At 37.8% G+C, this 21,708-nt stretch overlaps 1 protein-coding gene across 1 annotated transcript; it reads right to left on the bottom strand.

The window, feature by feature from the left end:
• Nucleotides 1-14,670: 14,670 nt before the first annotated feature.
• On the bottom strand, nucleotides 14,671-21,466 carry LOC117720769 (putative vomeronasal receptor-like protein 4). The gene is made up of 2 exons (XM_034519431.2): nucleotides 20,571-21,466; nucleotides 14,671-14,692 (listed from the first exon to the last, which is right to left on the bottom strand). Exons 1-2 carry the CDS (start codon nucleotides 21,464-21,466, stop codon nucleotides 14,671-14,673), a joined length of 918 nt encoding a protein of 305 aa, XP_034375322.2.
• Between the last annotated feature and the right edge of the window lie 242 nt (nucleotides 21,467-21,708).

Genomic DNA, 21,708 nt, shown 5'->3' on the forward strand with positions numbered 1-21,708 from the left:
AAGTGAGCAGTGTATTCATCTTAAAACCTTAGTGGAAGTTTATTTCATATATCTGAAAAAAATAACAAAGCACACATCAAGTTTGTGATACACTGGCTATATTATTATTCTATTTTCCATACTAATTCTTGAATATCCTGACTCAGAACTCTTGATCTTCCAGAATGTATATCATAACCTACATTTCTGTCTTCCATGTATCTGCTTTATATATAAAAATTTATATATAAGAACTACAAACACAATCATATCTTTACAGGATGCTCACTTTGTTGCCCTGTATTACATCTGAGTCTCATGCTTTAGAAATCCAATACTATAGATTTATATGCCTCATTTCATAGTTAACACCTAAACAGGAGTGATAAGCACTGAATGTTAATCATATTCCTATAACAGAATAAATGATACATTATTCTGGACAATATTCTCAAAAGAAATCTAATATACCACATGATTCAGTATCATGTTCTATAATTTTACTATGCTCTAGATTTCAATTATTCATGCTTAGATTCATATTTCTAATGCAATCACTGTGATAATTTATTGTTATTCTGCTATTTTAATCAGCAAAATATCTTTCTCAATCCACCTAATTTTAATGTTCCTCTTTCCAAGAAATCTTACTTTTCCACAATCTAAATTAAAGATATAGATACAGTTGGAGATCATTAGATTACTTTCCATGCCCTATGACCAATTATTGTGGTTCTAAATAGCCCTACATCTCTCCCACTTTACTTTCTATACCATCACTATTTGTAAAACTTCAAGATTAAAGAACTAACTCCCAGCTATCAAGAAGAATAGTATTTTTCATTCATTTTAGGAGGGGCAGTGTCATTAGTTAACAGAATGAGCAGTTATGGTTTTTCAGATTTCCATGTTGATATTTTACCTACCTATGTCTTTCTTCTATATTTAATCCCCATCTACACTCTGAGACGCCACTCTTCTCCTAGTTCATTGATGAGATCATTTGCACCCTGTGATTCTGCTATTATTGCTTCACCCCTACCCCTATATAGTCAATGATCCTCTTTTACTTTCCTGGATTCTCTAGTTACTGTAGACTACATACATCTTCCTAATAAGAGAGAACCTGGGACACTAAGATAAACACTATTATCAACATGATGTGACAATCATGAACTCACTAAAGATGGTCAGATAGTGATCCTGATTGTATATTTCTTTTTCAAAACACATTCATTCCCACGTAGTAGAAAACAAGTTCCCTAGGGTTACCATGTGTCTTCAGAACACACACACTTTTCACTGTAACTGAAGAGTTTTACGTTTAGTGCCTATGTTAGTAATTTTACCTGGTGACTGGGATCAATATATTATTGAATTAATTAAATTCATACTTTAAATCAGCTTGTGATACAGAAATAAAAAAACAACTACACTGAATCAGATTCTTGTGAGAAGAAGAGTGTCCAATTACATTTTCAAGTTCATGAATATATTCCACATGCATGTATGTATGGAAATAATTCAAAAGCTAGTGCCTAAAATCATCCTATAACTTTTCTATGAATATGACTCCATAAGTCACACTTACAGTATTTACATTATTTAGCTCCTAAAAAGCTTAATCTAGTAAAGGAATGAATTCATCACAATTACCAGAACCAAACATCTAATTCTCTCACCAACAGACATTTACAGTACCTTCACAGTGGTGTTCTGTTTATAAAAGCTCCAGGATGAAGAATGGAAATATAGCTCAATGGTCAGAAGTACGTTTTGTTTTCGGAAAGACCTGGGTTTCATTCTCAGCAATTACAGGGTGGCTTGTGACCATATATGACACTGGTTGAAGGGGATACAAATTCTGTCTGGCCAGTCATGCAAGAGGTGCACAGATAGTATATGTAGGCAAGATTATATATATAATATATATTATATATATATTATATATAATACATATATATATGAAAAAAGAAAGAAAGAAAGAAAGAAAGAAAGAAAGAAAGAAAGAAAGAGCTCCTGGAATATACTCAATGCCTTAGTCTAGAAACTGTAAGAACTGTAGCCCAATTCTAATTTTAAATCTACAATGGATAAACAATATACATTTGATAATTCATTGTTAATTGTACTTCAATAATTTATTAATATAAGCACAAATACTATAATTAATATAAAAAGATGATAACATAATAAGGTAAAAGATAGTAATATAAAATGCTTTGTTCTTACTCCAAAAAATACACTTCAACCTATTTCATATCCATTTGCTTTGTAAATGTTTATCCCATACAGAAAATAATGTACCTTCTAATTCATAAATTGGCATCTTTATTTGAGGCTCACTGGAGCAGAGGGTTGGAAAAAAAAACAGACCATGGTTATCATGAGTAAAAACTGGTTTGTAAACAAGGATATATACTGAGAAAAATCATGTTTTATTTAAAAAGAAAATTGTGGTTTTGGAGGCTTTCATATTAGTTTAAATTATAATATTTACTTGTAAGTGTTAAAACTCAAAGTATACCCTTAAACATTTATATTAGTGGAGAAGCCATGACTATTAAATTGACCAAGACCAAATGACTAAGCAGTCTGCAGCCATGTGTCTTTAGAAGCAGGTAACACACACACACACACACACACACACACACACACACACAGAGAGAGAGAGAGAGAGAGAGAGAGAAAGTGTCTTCAAGTACAACTCTACACTCTCACTTCCCCTCTTTCTTATCACAATACTTGATTTTAGAACAGTTTGTTTTATGCACATATAGTGATCTTTGCATTCTGTTGGTGAAGATTTAGTAATATACAGAACAAACAAGTACAGTAAATCAAAACTATTATTTTCATTTTAATCTTCACCGCATTAGTGAGTAATGACCTAAAAACAGTATGACTGCTCAGAGAGGACACAAAGTGAGTATGTAACTTTCATATGACAATTCAAATTGTTGGCTAATGTACTGTCCACTGTCAGCAACATGAAGATGTTTTTAGAAATCTCAAAAAGAGAATGAATGTGGCATCAAAATTAGTTTCATGAAATCTTTATAAAATATAGAATGCTAGCAAGAATACTTAATACTTTTTAACAAAGAAGTAATTCATAGCTCTTACCTGATACTCTTAAATAATTTAAATGTATGAATTCTTATTTGGAAATTAAATTTAGCACAGGCAAACTGGAAACACACGGATGCTAAATAGAATATTATAGTCCAAGTTAAAAGCCAGTTCCCAAAGGAAATTCAGAGTTTAACAGTAAGGAACCATCTCAAGTGTCATGCCAAATACCAGTGGATTTGTGTTACTTCTAAAATTTACAATGGTAGTCATTATAATTAGAAAAAAGTTTAAAGATACTTTCAGGGTATTTGGCATAATTCTAACACCTCTCTGGATGTTTTAACTTTGTATAGTGGAATTATGAATTTAAGGAATGCTGTTCTGCTGAGCTTTGATGCTGCAGATACTGCTAATAAAATTACCCATGGCCTGAGGTCAGTATTTTTATTTTGGTCAAGCTTCAAGAATGACATCTATAGCTTGATCATGCTAGCCCTTTTTGTTCTGGGAATACTTTTATTCATGCCATTATGTTAAAGCTTGTCTTTAACAACATCAACATGTTGGCAGCCAAAGTACATGGCTTGAAACTAAAAATAGACCCCCACACAGAGTTGTTAAATTAACAGGCTGGCAAGCCGACAAATGGTAAGATTCTACACAGAGCCTTACCAACCTAAGACAGAGTGCATTGCTTTTGATAATGCATATTTCATGACAGGTAAGGAAGGCATTCTTGTCAGAATGACCTAAGACAGGCTGAGTCTTGTTTATGAAAAAAAAGGGGGAGGTGTGGAAAGCTTTTAGGACTGCTTGTCAAGAATCTGACATGGACCAAGGACAAGGAAACGGGTCACTTGGCAGGAATCTTACATTGGCCACAGACAAGGAAATGGTCTTCAGGCAGGAAGCTGACATTAGGCTAGAACAAAGAATTAATTTGAGGAAGGAATCTAAATCTTAGGGTAGAACAAAGAAGTAAGCTTCAGGCATGAAAATGAGTTTGGATAAGACAGGGAAGTAGGCTCAGATATTTTGGTCATCCTGATAAGCCCTTAGAAACAATGATCATGGGAGTGATCATGGAACTTTTTTTATTGCCTTGCTTGTTGTTTAACTATTTGTGCTTACTTTCTTGCTTGTTCCTTGACTATTTGCATCTATTCTAATGCTACTTCCTCAACCTAGAACTGACCTAAATACTTGCACGTAATTAAAATGGTATAAAACCAGACTGGGAAAAAATAAAAAATAAAATAAATAAACAGAAAGAAATGCAAATTAAAACTACTTTAAGATTCAGTCAAAAAATAAAACAGCCAGTTTTCTTAAGATGAAGCAGCAGCAGGAGAAATGTCACTGTGCAGAGACTGTGGGGAAGAAGTCATACCCGAAGTTTTGTCATAAGTTCTATGACATAATTTGGAAAAGGTATGAGTGTTCACCAGAAATCTCTCTCTCTCTCTCTCTCTCTCTCTCTCTCTCTCTCTCTCTCTCTCTCTCTCTCTCTCTCCCTCTCTCCCTCCCTCTCTCTCTCTCTCTCTCTCCCTCTCTCTCTCTCTCTCTCTCTCTCTCTCTCTCTCTCTCTCTCTTTTTTTTTTTTTGTGTGTGTGTGTGTATTCTTTGCACAAGACAGAAGAAGAAAGTGTAAAAGGGAGAGGGACAATAGGAGAGAAGGGGGAGAGAGATGGAAAGAGAGGGATTATTGGACTGTGATATCTTAGAATAGATCACAAACATAATGTGTTCTGGTGCTGCTATTGTTTATTACTGATTAATAGGTTTTGATCACTTGAGTAAAAAACTAGAGTCATATCAAACATGTTCTGGATGACATGGTCAGATCCAAAATGATTCTGCCTAGTGTACCAGTGCAGATTTTTAAAGTAAGTTGACCAAAACAAAGTGAAAATTTTGTAATCCTTACAAACATAAACTCATATTTCTGACAACTGATTTTTATGATGTTGATATTCTGGGCCAGGGAGTTAATAATAGTTACTGGCATTATTTTGTTTTATTTCATTGACAATAATGTTATAAATTTACATTCTATTTTCCACTTTGATTTTCTTGTATTTGTGTTTGTGTATATGACAGGGAAACAGACAGACAAGCAGACCAACAGACAGATAGAAAGACAGACTGACTTCAAACAAACCCACTATTCTCCTGCTTTATATTTAAAAGTGTGGGAATCACTGGCATGTGCAACTACACCTGTCTGCATTTTCCATTTTAATCTCCTATATACATGAATAACTGATATCCCAGGAAAATGAAAATTGACTTCTGATATTCATCACCTAAACTTAAATTACTTGGCAGTTTGTGTGCGTAAGTAAATTTTAGTAAGAAATTATATTTTGTAACTGTTAGAGGAAACCTTAGTGATTTTGAGTTTAAATAATTTATACTATTTTAGAATTGTAAATATATTTCTCAGTGCTAAAGAAAAGCTTACTCAATATTATTCAGCTTCAATGCTATAAGGTTCTATTTTTTAAAACCTGAAATAAGAAAGAGGAATTCATTGAAATAAAATGAGTAAAACTTCTATTGAAAATTATACTTTGTGTAAGGATAACTTTACAGGCATTTAACAAATGAGGTGAAATTTCCAAATGTTTTTCAAGTGCTTATAAACTATCTGCTTTATGAGAAATCATTGCAATATATTAAATCTATGTAAAACATTTAAAACTTATATGAGGTTAAGAGGGCTTTTAGGGGGTTTTATGCTTTAAAACATCATTAATTGAAATGTTCCTAAGAATTCATCAATATATGAAAATTTAACATGATAGAAAATTCCTGATAAACAATAATTAATTAATCTTTGTTGTATATTCATGGCTTCAGTTTCATATAATAAATGGGTACAGTCAATATCTTATGAAAAGAGTAAAATGGAAAAATACAAAACACAATTTAAATGCATCAATAATATAAATCTGCCTCTGTAAAACAATAAATGGTTGTTACTTGGTATTTACTCCCTAAGACAGCTCAGGTGTTTTGTCACAAGGATGGAAAATGAGCACAGTTGGCCATACCTGGGTGGAACCATGATCTTAGAATTCTTAGAACACACAATCAACACAATCCTTTATTAGATAGGCTCCTTAAAAGGTTGAGATGAAGTTACTTTTTAAATATATGCCAGTGTAGATTCATTATAAAAAGTAATGGGTGTCAGGATATTTTCATTTAATATATAACACTCAATGATCATCTTCAGCCTATTAGCTTTCCCTATCTCTACACATCCTTCTTTTAGTTCCTCTATACTCTTACATATAGAAGAGATCAACAAGAGTGAAATCTGTATTTTTTGGTAATTGTGACACTGATATTCTTATGTATGCAAGCATCTCTGGTTTACTTATAATACAATATAACTCAAAGTATAGTAAGCTCAATATAGCTCAAAAATAAAATTCTCTAATCATTTATTTTAGAATCCTGTTTCATTCTACCACCTAACTACTGCCATCACTATAATGAAAAGAACAAAAAGCACTCACCATCTGGGCCTCCAATAAACATTTCTGTAAAATGAGGTCCTAAGAAGCAGGTATATGAAGGAAATGCCATCAGCTCATCTCCCTCTAGACCCACAGTTATCATGTCATCTGGAGAAGGCATTTATGACCTTGACATATTTACAAAGTGGTACTATCAAATGGAAAAGTGAACTTCCTTAAATCCAGGAGAACAGTAGAGTAGAAACTGCTGAGCTCTGGGTTTCCCATGTGTGAGATACTCTCTACAGGCCATTACTGATTAACTGATCCCAGTCCTTCCTTTTGTGACCAAAACAAAAGTAAGAATAATAGTATCCAATTTAAAAGAAGTAGAAAAACAATTTAGATTCCCCAATGTATTCATCCTGTTTTGAAAGCATTCATGGTGTCCTCCATACTTTCCTGACAGTGGATTTAGTGTCTCACCTAGAAATTAACAGCTCTTTTGAGAAAATAAGAAAAATGTCACCTCCTCCAAACACACTAAGGTTAACTGATTTTTCTTACAGAGCACACACACAGGATGTCATATAACTGTTTTGTCAGAAGAAGTTAGGCTGTAGGGCTATAAATATAGTTCAGTTGGCCAAGTGTAGGCCTAGAAAGTATTGTGTATGTGGAACACCATAAAATAAATCAAACCTTCAAATTGTAGACACGGGTGACAGAGATGAATTCCAAGTCAATGGCAAACACAAGAACTTCAATAAGATCATTTTTAAAAACTGCCCAGAAGACACAACAATATAATTTTTAAAACCCACAAAATACAACAAAAGCCAAAAGCATAACAAAAAATTTCAAGCATCATATAGTTAAAACACTAAGTACATGAAACAGAAAACAAACCCAAAAAAGGGAGAATTGAAAGCTATAAGAGAAAAATGTAATTCACAAATAAATGAAACCAATCAAATAGAGAGGTAAATTTGCCTAATTCCAGGAAAACAATGAAATAGAAACAGCTGATTTCTCAAGGTAAACATTCAAAGCCATAAGTGCCTGCAGCAATAAATACCATATACTTAATGACAACCAATATAAAATGATATGTACATCAATATAACTCTAATGACTGAAGGAAGAACAGTTTTCCAAAACATAGACAGCCTAAAAGAAATTATATTCCACAAACCAAACCTAAAGTAATGCAGGAAGCATTATTTGGGACTGAAGAGAAGAATGAGCACAGCAGAGCAACTGAGAAAAAATATGAAGCCCTAGTTATCAAAACAAAAATGACCATTAAAATCACAACACCAAAAATGAACAACATGGTGATCAAAACTGACACAAACATTTCAATAAAAATTCACATATAAATAGCATCAATTATCCACTCAAAATACAGAGTGAATGAATGGATTAAAAAACAGAACCCAGCTGTCTGCTGCCTACAAGAAACATATCCTAGTTTTAAAGATAGGCACCAGCTTTGAGTAAAATGATAGGCAAGAGTAGTCTAATGGAACCTGGATGAAAGCAGGAATTGCTATCAAATAGTCTTCCAAAATATATCACATTCCCACCGGAATTACAAAAATCAATGGCAACATCAAGGATTAAAGGGGTGCAGACGTAATGGTTATTCCCACATCTCACTATACATTTTTGGCCTGTAGAAAAGAACAGATGGAAAATTCAGGGTAGAGCATTCATTCATGGAGAATGACTGTTGAGTATCATGAACCTAGTGTGGAAGTTTCTCCAATTGCACTTGTTCTACAGGACATGACTTGTTTTCTCAAGGCAGTTAACATATTTCCTGTTGCCTGTAAACTGTTAGTGACCTCATAAATGCTTATAAAAATACTTGTCCTAAGACCCAACAAAAGCAGTGTTTTCATTTGGCAATGCCAGGAGTAAATCTTTATATTGCTACCTCAAAGTCCACTAATTTACCAGCCCTATATCACAAATTAGCTTAAAGGAATTGTAATTCCCTGCATCTTCCTCAGGATATTATGCTGGTTCTCTACACTGCTGAGAGTATGCGGTTTGGACCAGATAAGCAGACAGTAGCAACATTCTGGATTTTCATGATAAAACACATACACATTAGAAGACTGGAAAATAATTCAAGGACTTTCTACCTCAGTGAGATTTCTAGGAATCCAGTGGTGTGAGGCATATAGAAATATCCCTTCTAAGGTAGAAAATAAGTAGCTGCACCAACGCCCTCTTAATAACAGGAAAGAAACAGAATGCTTACTGGGCCTATATAGATTCTGGGGATAGCACATTTGTCACTTGGATGCTTTCCTCTGGCCTTTATACAAAGGAAGTTGGAAAATTGTTAGCTTTGGATAGTATTGCAATAAGAGAAGATTCTTTGACAAACTCATACGATGTTCTAGGCTGCTTACCAAGAGGGCCAAAAATATAACAGATCCAATTTACCTGAGGTTACAGTAGTAGATAAGACTCTTGTTTGGAGCCTTTGCAGGTCATATATGTGATTCACAATGGAAGCCCTTGAAATTTGAGATCAAATATCTACCATCATCTGGAGGCCAATAGGCTCCCTTTGAGATATCATCTGGCCTGTAGTTGAACCTTAGAAGAAACCATACAATTGACAATGAGCCATCAGATTACCATGTGGTTCTAATTACCCAACAGATGTTCCAATATGTAACAAGGACACATGTGCCATTGTTTTCATAGCAGCCTTATTTATAATAGCCAGAAGCTGGAAGAAACCCAGATGTCCTTCAACAGAGAAATGGATACAGAAAATGTGGTACATTGTACAGTGGAATACTACTCAGCTATTAAAAAACCACTTCATAAAATTCTTAGGCAAATGGATGGAATCACAAAAAACACACATGGTGTGCACTCATTGATAAATGGATATTAGCCCAAAGGCTCTGAATACTCAAAATACAATTCACAGACCACATGAAGCTCAAGAATAAGGAAGACCAAAGTGTGAATTCTTCAGCTGTTCTTAGAAGAGAGAAGAAAATACTCATGGGAGCAAATACAAATTGTGGAGCAGAGACTGAAGGAAAGGCCATCCAAAGACTGTTCCACCTGGACATTTATCCCATATACATTCACCAAACCAAGACACTACTGTGGATGTCAAGAAGTAAATGCTGATAGGATCCTTATGTAGCTGTCTCCTGAGAAGCTCTGCCAGAGCCTGACAAATACAGAGGCAGATGCTCACAGCCAACTATTGGACTGAGCACAGGATCTGCAATGGAGGAATTAGGGAAAGAACTGAAGGAACTGAAGGGGTTTGCAACCCCATAGGAAGAACAACAATATGAACCAAACAGACCCTCCAGGGTTCCCATGGACTAAACCACCAACCAAAGAGTACACATGGAGGGACCCATGGCTCCAGCCACATATGCAGCAAAGGATGGCCTTGTTGAACATCAATGGGCCCAAGCAAGGATGCCTCAATTCCACTTGGGAGGAATAAGAAAGCAATCATAGAAGTCGGGGAAGGAAAGAAAGATTCTGGGTGGTAATGGGAACAGAAAAGGGAAGAGGAGAAAATGATCAGGTATTGGGTGGGGGGAACAGGACTGAAGCTAGCACTGAGGGCCAGCAGAAAGAATCAAAACAGGCAACCATGGTAGGACGTAGGGGGTCCTCTAGAAAGTACCAGAGACCTGTGAAGTAACAGAATCTCAGGACTCAAAGGGAAAGACATTAGATAAAATTCTTTACAGTGGGGAGTGGGAACGTGTAGAGCTCATTTCCACAGAAAGACATGGCATCAACTGGAAGGATGGGGTTGCCATCCCACAGGAAAAAAAAAAAAACCCTCTGGCCCAGAATTTTTCCTGTCTGAAAAAAAACTGCAGGGACAAAAATGGAGAAGACTCTGAGGGGAAAAAGCCCAATGACAGGCCTAAATTTAGATTCAGCTCAAGGAAAGACCCCAAGGCTTGTCACAGTGATAACTGATGCCATGATATGCTCACAAAAAGGGTTTATCATGACTTCCTTTTGAATAACCTAACAAGCATAGAAAGAGGCAGAGATTTACATCCAACCAATGGACAGAATCTGGTGACCCCTGTGGTTGAATTAGAGGAAAGCTTGAAGAAGATGAAGAGAAGGTAACCCCATAGGAAGACCAGCAGTCTAAACTAAGTTAGACCCCGAGATCTCTAGCCCCCAACACATATGCAGTAGAGCACTGCCAGGTCTGGACTCAGTTGGATAAGATAAACCTAACCCTCCAGAGACAGGAGGCCCCAAGGGGTTGGGAAAGTTTGGTGGGGTAGAGGGTCAGGGTGGGAACATCCTCTTGGAGAGATGGGGAGGAGGTATGGGGTGTGGAACAGTCAGAAGATAGACCTCGATGGGGATAAAGTCTGGACTGTGATTAGAGAATAAAATAGAAAAAGATTAGAGAATAAAGAAGGAAAGAAAACACAAAGGGAGACAGCCTTGGAAATGGAAAACCTAGAAAAAACTAAGGAGTCACAGATGCAAGCATCACCTATAGGATACTGGGAATAGAAGAGAGAATTTTAGGAGTAGCAGATGGCCTTGAAAATGAATAGAAATCTGCAACTAATGGGGATAAAAAGCAGGTGGGCATCTCCAGGATGAGACAGAAACTTAGAATAAGGGAGGTAGCCAAGAATCAATGGGGGTGACCTTAGCTGTGATTCACCACTTTAGGGATATGGAATCTGAGGAAGGCACGTCTGGTACCCAGACAGGAACCCAAGTCTAGGAACCCACAAAACTTTCAAACCAAAATTTATGCTGTCTACAGGAAATGCAGGAAAAGGGAATGGAGCAGAGATTGATGGAATGGCCAACCAATAACCTGTCCAACTTGAGACCCATCCCATGAGCAAGTACCAATCCCTAACACAACTATCATACTCTGTTATGCTTGCAGACAGGACCAAGTTGTCCTCAGCTGACTCGGACAGAGATAGATAGATATCCACAGCCAAAATGTGGGTGGAGATTAGGGAAGCCAATGGAAGAACAGGAAGAAAGACTGTGGTCCCTGAAGAGGATAGGAACTCCATAGGAAGACAAACAGAGCCAACTAATGGAGTCTCTGAGTCTGAACCACTAGCCAACAAACAAAAACAGGCCAAACCTATTCAATACAGGATTTGAAATCTTAAAAAGGCAATAAGATACGTAAGGATATTAAGGAGACACAAATAGGAAAGTGCCTGTATTTACACATGCTATGATAGTGTGACGGCTATTTCTGGTTGTCAATGTGACTACATCTACAATTAACTAAAACCCAAATGACTGAACACACCTGTAAATGTAACTTTGTCTTAATTACATCATTTGAAATTGGAAGTTTCACTTCTTTGATACAGGAAAATCTACGTTTAGTCTGGACCACACCATCTGCTGGCAGCTTATTTAAAGACCTTCTAAAGAAGAGGAAAGTTTGAGTTTTCTTTTCCTGATTGCTCTTGTTCTTGCTGCAGGTCCATTCTTTCACTGGTATTAGAGCCCACTTCTTCAGGAATAAGGCACATACTGAAACCAGCTAAGACATCCAGCCTTTTAAGCTGAACAACTACTGGGTTCTTAGACATTCAGTTGGTACAGAGCCATTTCTGATTTAGCTGGACCACAGCCTGGAAACCATTCTACTAATTCTCTGTTATATGTAGATACAGATTCATTCTATAGGCTCTCTTCCTCTAGAGAACCCTGACTAATTCAGGTAGTAAACTATGTGACTCTAGCACAGTGGTTCTCAACCTCCCTAATGCCATGACTCTTTAATACAGTACCTCCTGCTGTGGTGAAACCCAACTGGAAATTTCTTTTCATTTATTAGTCCCTTGTTCTGGAGGGTGTCCCACGATCTCCCGACTGGGGACAGAATGAGAGCAGGGAGGGCTTGCTACTGTCTCCATGCTGCGTCCGGCCTGCGTCTCCACTGTTTGTAGGTCTCCGGCCCGGCCTGATGTGGGAGGTCGAGGCCAAAGGACCCAGAGTGTGAACAGGAGGGGAGATTGCCTGCCCCCACTGCTGCCTCTGCCTGCTCACTGTCGCTCGCTGTCGCTGACTAGTCTCTCCCAGGGGCTGCACCTGTCTCTCCACACTGAGCCGGTCCAGGCCTGGTCTGGGCCAATAAGGAGCCGGCTAGCTGGCAAGGAGGCAGCTTGGTGTCCCAGGCAGGTTCTGGGAGAGCAGAGCTCTCCTCATGTGTTACAGCTCTTGTGACAAAAACTCTTGGACACCAGGATGATTCTTGAACACACACTACTTCCCTGAAATAGAGCCCTTATGTACAGTTTTGGGGTGGGTTAGGGTCTGACAGCAGATAATGTCTACTGGCTTGACCTGAGAGCTTGGAGATACCTCATCTGCATGTGGGAGAACCTGAGGGACCGTTCCTTGTGACTGATGGTCATAAACCTCTCTGTGGGAGGGGTTGTTGGAGGACTGACGCTAAGTGAAAAGAACCAGGGCCTGGGAGCAGAGCTGAACTTCTGATGTCTGATACAGGTTCCAGGGTTCAAAACTCATGCTCAATCAAACACCCAGCTGCTTCTCACAGCCCACTGCCCTAAATTCATTGTTACTTCATAACTGTAATTTTGTTACTGTTATGAATGGCAATGTAAATATGTGAATTTCTGATGGTCTTATGCAACAACAACCAAAAAGAGAGTACAGGCTTGACCTAAGACACCTCTAATTTATGTAGCTGATAAACACCTTTGTCTTCATGTGGGCCCTCCAACAGCTGGAGTAGTGGCTGACCCTGAGCCTGTTGCCTGCCTGCCTACCTGCCTGTGGATCCAGCTTTTTCTGGCCTCAGTAGGAGATGCTCTGCCTACCCCAGAGTGATGTGATGTACTAGGTTGGGGATAGGGTAGGGGAAATGCAGGTAATGGGAAGTAACACTCAGAGTGGGGCTTCCCTGTGGAGCAGTGCACTGTCAGAGGCAGCTAGGTACTTGGTAGAGCAGGCTTTGAACCCTGGAGCCTCTTGGGGATGGTAAAGGTTTGGCCTTGCTCCTGGATCCCTGGCTCCTTTCACATAGCTACCGGCCCCACAGAGAGGTCTGTGGTCATCGATCACAGAGGACAATGCCCCTACTAGCCTCTGCAACAGGTAGAGAGTATGACTACAGGCCACAGAGCCTCAAGATAGATCTCCATATTAATGTGATACCTAAAGGGTGTAGCCAATTAAGTATTCCTTCCCAGACCCTCCTCCTTACAAAAGGTATTTAAGCTCAGGCTTGCCCTGAGAATACTGGGATATAGTTTCATCCATTTTCTGCCATGTCAATAAACATTTTAAAACCATGGACTATCTCTTTTCCATGGGAGCATTCATTGGGAACTGTGGAGAAGGTTTTCAACTACTGAGCTGCCATCTAATCTCCTGCCAATGACCTCTCTATGTTCCAGCTAGGGAGGCCACCAACTAAAGATAGCTGTGACCCAGTCAAGTGAGTCACCAGGACCAAGAGTCTCATCCCCATGGGATGCAGCCAGAGCTTCTCCCACCCGCTTTGGCTGTGGGGTCAATCCAGCCTTTGCCCCCAGTGTCTCAGCCCTTCCGAGGCCTCTCACCAACACCTGAGAGTCCAAGGGCCTGAGAACTAGTTGGTTCCTGGCCACCTTTTGGCCTGAGGATCCCCCAACTCAAGAGCTCTGGCCCCCACAGGACCTTAGACTGTGTCCCCCCCCCAACCCCCCAGTGAAGTTCTGAGGCTTCAAACAGCCCGATGTTGGATGTCTGCCCTGCACCAGCTTAGAGTGAGCACAGTCATATTCCCACACCTCTGCCTCTCTGAGGCATGGCCCTAGGCCCTTGGAGGTGATAGTTGCAGGAACCACAATGCAACACACAGGACCCACACCTGCACACCCTACAACCCAACACTTACCCTTCTCAAAAGAGAAGAGGAAGATGAAATAGGGGAAGAATTGTGTTAGGTGGTACTGGAAGAAGAGGGAGGGATGATATTGGGTTGTAAAGTGAAAAAAATAAATTTTGTAAAATTAATCAATAACTAAAAGACATAACTATATAAAATATAAAGTGTCTTGGGAAAACTCTAACAAAGGATGTGAAACACCAGTGTAATAATAAAAAAAAAAAACTATAAGATATTGAAGGAAAAAAATTGAACAAGGTATCAGAAAAGGGAGAAATCTCCCATGCTCATGGATCAAGAGGATTAATATAGTAAAAACACCCATTCTACCAAAAGTTATCTACCAATTTAATTATATCCCCATCAAAACTCAAAAACAAACTTTAGATAACTTAGAAGGATAATGCACACCACCATATGAAGATACAAAAGAAAACAGGATAGCTAAAACACACTCCTGAACAATTAAAGAATTGTTGAAGGTATTATTAATGCCAAAGATGAAAGAAGAAAGACCACTCTCACTGACCCAAATCATCATGGCCAAATGAATTAAAGCAAGCATTAATTAAAGCAAATATTTTTAATCATATACGCCAGCTACCTCCCAATGAATTGGGGTTCAAGAGTTCAGCATTCAGTGTGAGGAAGTCGGGGCTTTTATAGCTCAGAGATATGGTGTTTCAAAGTGGGAGATTTGGTAAGAAAATTAGGTGGGCTTACAGGAGCAGAACATAAGCATAACAAGTAAGGAAATCCTGAAACTAAGACAAGGTTGCAACTGGGCATAACAAGGTAGTCATAGGTTGTAACATCACCTTTTGAAACAAAGGAAATGTTCTAAGATAGATACAAACAACTTTTTGAAATATAAACATGAATGTCATTCCAAGAATGAGCAGTACAAAACTGTCCATTCTTACAATGTGAAGCATAGCCCAGTTCTTGAGAAACAAACATTGAATAATAGACAAGAATGAACTTATATTGTCATTACTATAAGATGGCTTTTACATCTAATATATTCAGTAAAACCATTCCTGATTTCAAACTGTACTATATAACTACAGAAATAAAAACAGCACTGGCTCAAAAAGCAAAACATCAATGAATGGAATAGACTTGAAGACCCAGACAGAAGACCATGAACCAATAGACACCAGATTTTTGATGAAGAAATAAGAAATACACAATGAAAAAATACAATATCTTTAAAAGATGATATGGGTAAAACTAATGGCTGAATATAGAATGCAAATAGATCCATGATTATCACACTCCACAAAACTCAACTCCAAAATGGATAAAAAAAAATCTCAACACAAGAACCGATTCCTTCAACAGAGGAATAGATACAGAAAATGTGGTACATTTACACAATAAAGTATTACTCCAATATTAAAAACAATGAATTTGTGAAATTTTTAGGCAAATGGATATAATTAGAAAATATCATCCTGAGTGAGGTAACCCAATCACAAAAGAACACACATGGTATGCACTCACTAATAATTGGATATTAGACCAAAAGCTTGCAATACCCAAGATACCACTCACAAACCACATGATTTCATGAAGAAGGAAGATCAAAGTGTGGGTTAATAGGTCCTTCTTAGGAGGAGTAACAAAATACTCATGGGAGCAAATATGGAGACAAAGTGTGGGACAGAAACTGAAGAAGGGAATGTCTGGAGACAGTTTCACCTGGGTATCCATCCCATGTACAGTCACCAAAGGTAGATGCTGATGTGGATGCCATGAAGTACATGCTGACAAGAGGCTAATATAGCTGTCTCCTTAGAGGTCTGCCAGAGCCTGACATATACAGAGGTAGATGCTCACAGATAGCCATTGAACTGATCATAGGGTTCCCATTGGAAGAGTTAGAGAGAAGACTGAAGGGACTGAAAGGGTCTGCAGCCCCATGGGGAGAGCAACAATATCAACCAACCAGAGCTCTCAGGGTCTAAACCAACAGCCTGAGAGCTCAAGCTGTATATGTAGGAAAGGATGGTCTTGTCAGGCATAGGTGGAAGAGGAAGTCCTTGGACCCATGAATACTGGATGCCCCAGTGTGGGAGAATTGAAGGGTGAGGAGGTGAGAGTGGGGGGATGGGTGTGGGTACATCGTCATAGAAGCAGGAGGAGGGGAGATGGAAAAAGGGGTTCCTGGGAGGAGGAACATGGGGAAAGGGGATAACATCTGAAATGTAAATAAAATATCCAATAAAAAAAAGCAGACCTAAGCTTTCATGGGTGATGTCAGGATGTCTTTATGAATAAGTAGGAATCAAGAATAGTGTGATATAATGTGGTTGTACTTGGTAATTACATTGTGATTTGATGTTTGTCCTTTCTGTTGTTAAATAAAATGATGTAAATTTGAAACAAAAAAGAAAAAAAAAAAAGAACAAATACAATGAACCAGACAGACAAGAAAGGTGGGAATAGTTTGAAAATATTTTTGCAGGAATTAAGAATAAAAACAGGGCTTCAGAACAGAACACTGATTACTAGTCACTAAGAAAAAAAATTAATAAATAGGACACCATGAATCTTCTGTAGGACAAAAGAAACAGTCCTTCAGAAAATTTAGACAGTTACAGAATGGGAAAATATATTTTTACCAACTACCTATCCTGTACAGGGCTTTTCTTAGGATTTCTATAGCTGTGACAAAAAAAAGTAAAGAAAGGAAAAGAAAAGAAGAGAAAAGAAAAAGGAAAGAAAACCACATGAACAAAAAGTTGAAGAAGAAAGGTTTATTCATCTCACATTTTCACAATGCTGTTCATTAACAACAACAACAAAATGTCAGGACAGGAACTCAGACAGAGCAGGATCCTAGAAACAGGAGGTGGTGAAGAAGCCCCAGAGGGGTGTTGCTTACTTGCTTGCTTTTTCTGGTGTGTTCAGACTGCTTTCTTAGAAAACCCAAGAACTCTATCACAGGGATCATACCACCCACAATGGGCTGGCCACATGGCCACTGTTCACTAATTGAGAAAATTCCTTACTGATTGTTCTCATGAAAGCATTTCCTCAACTGAGACTCCTTCCTCTCTGATGACTCAAGCTTCTATCAAGCTGACAGAAAATCAGCCAGTACTGAGCTGATATGCAAAATATATAAAGAACTCAAAAACATCAATAAAAATGAAACCAATAACACTATTTAATGTGGGGAACAGATCTAAACAAATACTTTTCAAAAACAGAAATTCGACTGGAAGAGAGACATTTAAAGAAAAGTTCAACATCCCTAGTCATCAGTGTAATGCAACTTAAAGGGACTTTGTGATTTAACCTTATACCAGACAGCATGGCCAAGATCAGTAAGGCAATTTACACTTAATGCTGACAAGGATGTAGAATAAGAACACTCATGCATTACTCTTGGGAGTACAAACATGTACATTCACAGTGAAAATAAATGTTATGGTTCTATAGAAAGTTGGGAAGATCCACTTCAAGACACAGCTATACCAGTATTAAACACATGACCAAAGGACACTTCATATTACTAGAGAAACACTGAATATTCATACTATCCAGAAATTAGAAACAACCTAGAGGACCATCAACAGCTGAATGAGCAAGAAAATGTGATAGATTTACACACAAAATTCATAGACCACATGAAGCTCAAGAAGGAAGACCAAACTGTGGATATTTCAGGGGGAACAAAATACACACAGAAGCAAATACGGAGACTAAGTGTGGAGAAGACACTGAAAGAAAGGCCACTCAGAGACTGCCCCACTTGGGGATCCATCCCATATACAGTCACCAAATGCAGACACTATTGTGGATGCCAAGAAGTGCACGCTGACAGGAGCCTAATATAGCTGTCTCCTGAGAGGCTCTGCCAGAGCCTGACAAATACAGAGTCAGTTGCTCACAACAAACCATTGGAATGAGCATGGGGTCCCTAATGGAGGAATTAGAGAAAGGTTTGTAGAAGCTGAAGGAGCTTGCAGCCCCATAGGAAGAACAACAATATCAACCAAACAGACCCCATAGAGATCCCAAGGACTTAACCACCAACCAAAAAGTGCACATGAAGGGATCCATAGCTCCAGCCGAATATGTAGCAGAAGATGGCCTTGTCTGGGATCAATGAGAGAAGAGGCCCTTGGTTTTAAGCCTTAATGCCCCAGTAAAGGAAAATGCCAGGGTGGGGAGGTGGGAGTCAGTGGGTGAAGGTACCCTCATAGAAGCAGGGGGAGGGACTGGGATAGGGGAATTCCATGGAGGAGGACAGGGAAATGGAATAACATTTGAAATGTAAATTAAAAAATATCTAATAAAAAAGAAAAAAAGAACATGGCTCAGACATTAAATAAACAGCACTTGCAAGAAAAGCAATAGAGCTAGAAAACCTCATTCTGAGTTACATAACACAGACCACAAAACAAGCAAAGTTATATTATTGCTTTTATGTGAATTTTAGCTATTAAATCATTCATAATCAAACCATAATCCACTTAACCATAAAGATTAAGTGTACAGTAAGAGAAGAAGGGGAAGAGGCCAAACATTTTACAACTTGGGACCAGTTGCTATCTTTGGGGAAAAAAACCTAAAAATTTGACCTGCAGCTGAGTGCAACCTATAACCAAGTACCAAGAAGGATACCATAGCTTGTCTTTGGTCCATACCCTGGAGGTACTCCCTAGCTACTGCCTAGCAACAGTTAACCAAAGAGTCCTCTGATTGTTTTAGACATACTTTCAGACTGTTTGTGATTGTTCCCAGTCTTGCTTGAGAACATCCACCTGTCTGCTTACAACAGTCATTTTATTAGCTACTTCCCAGGCTAGATCCCCTCACTTGCTCCCATTTTCTAGAAAATCTTGTTCTGCTGATGGCTTAAGACTGCTCAGCCTTCCCATCCTGCTATGTTAGGGTTGGGTTAGAGGAAAAGCCAAGCTCGAGTTGTAATAAGGAGAACCTACTATGGTTATAACAAAAATGGCTCCCTGGCGGCCCCTTGGGTTCACAAACATTCCACAGCACAATATTTCATCTCGCTAAAACAGGAAAATGGACTAAGTAGTTACAAATGGATGAGGGGCCTGAAGCAAAAGTGTCAAACTGAGAATAGCAGAGAAATTGGAAGCCATAATCAGAATTTATTATAATATTGAGATGATTGACAATGGTGGTAAACACTTGTGATCCCAGAGCTAGAGTTTGATACAGGAGAATCCCTGAGACTTCTATCTTGGTCTAGGTCACAGAGAGAGATGCTCTATCAAGACATCAGATGAATGGCATATGAAGAACAACAGCTAACATTATCTCATGGCCTCTATGTATACATATACACATGTCATTCAGCTGTACACACACGCCTATATAAATGGATACCAATATACAATAAATACATTGTAAAACATGTATGTGTAAATAAAATTTTTTATTTGCCATTAATGTTTCAATGAGTAGATAAAATGAAGTACAAATAAACAGGCACATGACAGTTTCATAACAGACCCCTTAAATAAACAGAGTAAAAATGGAAACATGAAATTCATATTATTTTTATGGATCCACATAAATTATGATTAGGGCAAAAATAACACTGCAACAATATTTTTAAATAGTTTAAAAATATTTAAATTATTTTAAATGAGTGAACAAAATTTAAAAGAAAAAGAAAGCTTCAAAGTGAGTATCAGTGAGGATATCCCTTTGAGTAATCTAAGCATCAAAGCAATATTTACTGTATAAAATAAAAAAAGAAAGAGAATTCATATGGAATTATCAACCTATTATGTACAATTAAGAACTCTCTAATATTTGAAAACAAAAATATCATTAGAATGTATACGTGTAATTAGCACAAATTTTATTTAAATCATATGAAGAATCTTGCTTTACTACATGTACCATTAAAGTTTAAAAAGAATTTGTATTTTGAAAAAAAATAACTGGTGCTACACAGAAAGATTTTTATAACCAGGAGTCACTCCAACTAAAAAGTATGACATGATAACCTCTCACTTCTGTGGACTCCAGAAATGCACACATGCATGCACTCTGACACAACACTTGTACATATAAACATAAAAAATACCTTTTTAAAAAAGAGAAAAACCATCTTTCTAAAAACATATATTTGGCATTTTGACTGCAAGTTTTTCAGCATAATAATTATTCTGTTATCAAAACTGATTTGCACTAATGGAGTAATTGTGGGATAGGCACTCATCACAAACTTCTGAATAGTCAGGACGACTGGATCATACCTCCATAACAGGAATGAGGTCGTTGAGATAATGAGGTCAACCCAATACATGACCACAAAGAGAACCACCAGCAGCAAAATGGTCAGGGTTGCCCTTTTCTCTGGAGATGCTCTCAGCTGGCTGTTGCTATGAAGATGCTTGCATTGCCTCTGATGTCTTAACAAAATAATCACTATATATGTGCTTGCAGTCAGCATGACTCCTAAAAGAAACATATCTCTAAATGTTGCCACTGTTGAAATCACTCCTCTGATCATGTAGTTCATGGGTAGGAGTGAACAAGGTTTACTGACCTTCATCTTGCTGGTCACACTCACATTGGTATAAGCACCAACATACAAGATCCAGTTACTACTTAAGAATATATTGAAAGACCAAATACAGAGGAAAGCATACATCATGTATTTTTTAAGTTTTTGTTTAAATTTTGCCAACAGTGAGGTGCTGGGACTAATAGTGACAGCCTGAACCACACTCAGGAGACAAGTGGTGCAGATAGAGAGGCCTCTCATCACCCTGCTTGTGTAAAAAGTTGCTTTACATTTGAAGTTATTCTCGATGTTCACTGATGCAAACAGGTCTGTAAGCCAAATATCCCCTCCAGTGAGGAACATCATTATGTGAATGAAGGTCAGTTGACAGGAGATCAGGTCCGAGGGCTTAGGTCTATGACCTAAAACTAGGAAAATATAGAAACAAAGAAGAAACATATTGGCTAGAACTCCAAGTCCAGCTGAGAAATAAAGGGCATTCTTGAGTGAGAACATAAGTGGAGAGAGTGTATTCATCTTAAGAGCTTAGTGGAAGTTTATTTCATATATCTGAAAAAAATAATAAAGCACACATCAAGTTTGTGATACATGGCCTATGTTATCACTCTCTTTCCATGTTAATTCTTGAATAACCTATTTAATTTTGATATTCTAGACTGTACATCATAGACTATATTTCTACATCTTCCATGTATCTTCTCTATATAGAAAAAAATTTAGAGAATAAATAAATTCTT

Source organism: Arvicanthis niloticus, chromosome 15 (assembly GCF_011762505.2).
Source record: "Arvicanthis niloticus isolate mArvNil1 chromosome 15, mArvNil1.pat.X, whole genome shotgun sequence".
NCBI lineage: Eukaryota > Metazoa > Chordata > Mammalia > Rodentia > Muridae > Arvicanthis > Arvicanthis niloticus.

What these genes read in the sequence shown, in the direction of transcription:
- LOC117720769 (XM_034519431.2), bottom strand. Translation starts at nt 21,466, where the DNA reads ATGTTCTCACTCAAGAATGCCCTTTATTTCTCAGCTGGACTTGGAGTT. An exon ending in AACTTGCAGTCAAAATGCCA is followed by an intron (nt 14,693 to 20,570) that starts AATATATGTTTT and finishes CCTTGTTCAATT; the next exon opens with TTTTTCCTTCAATATCTTAT.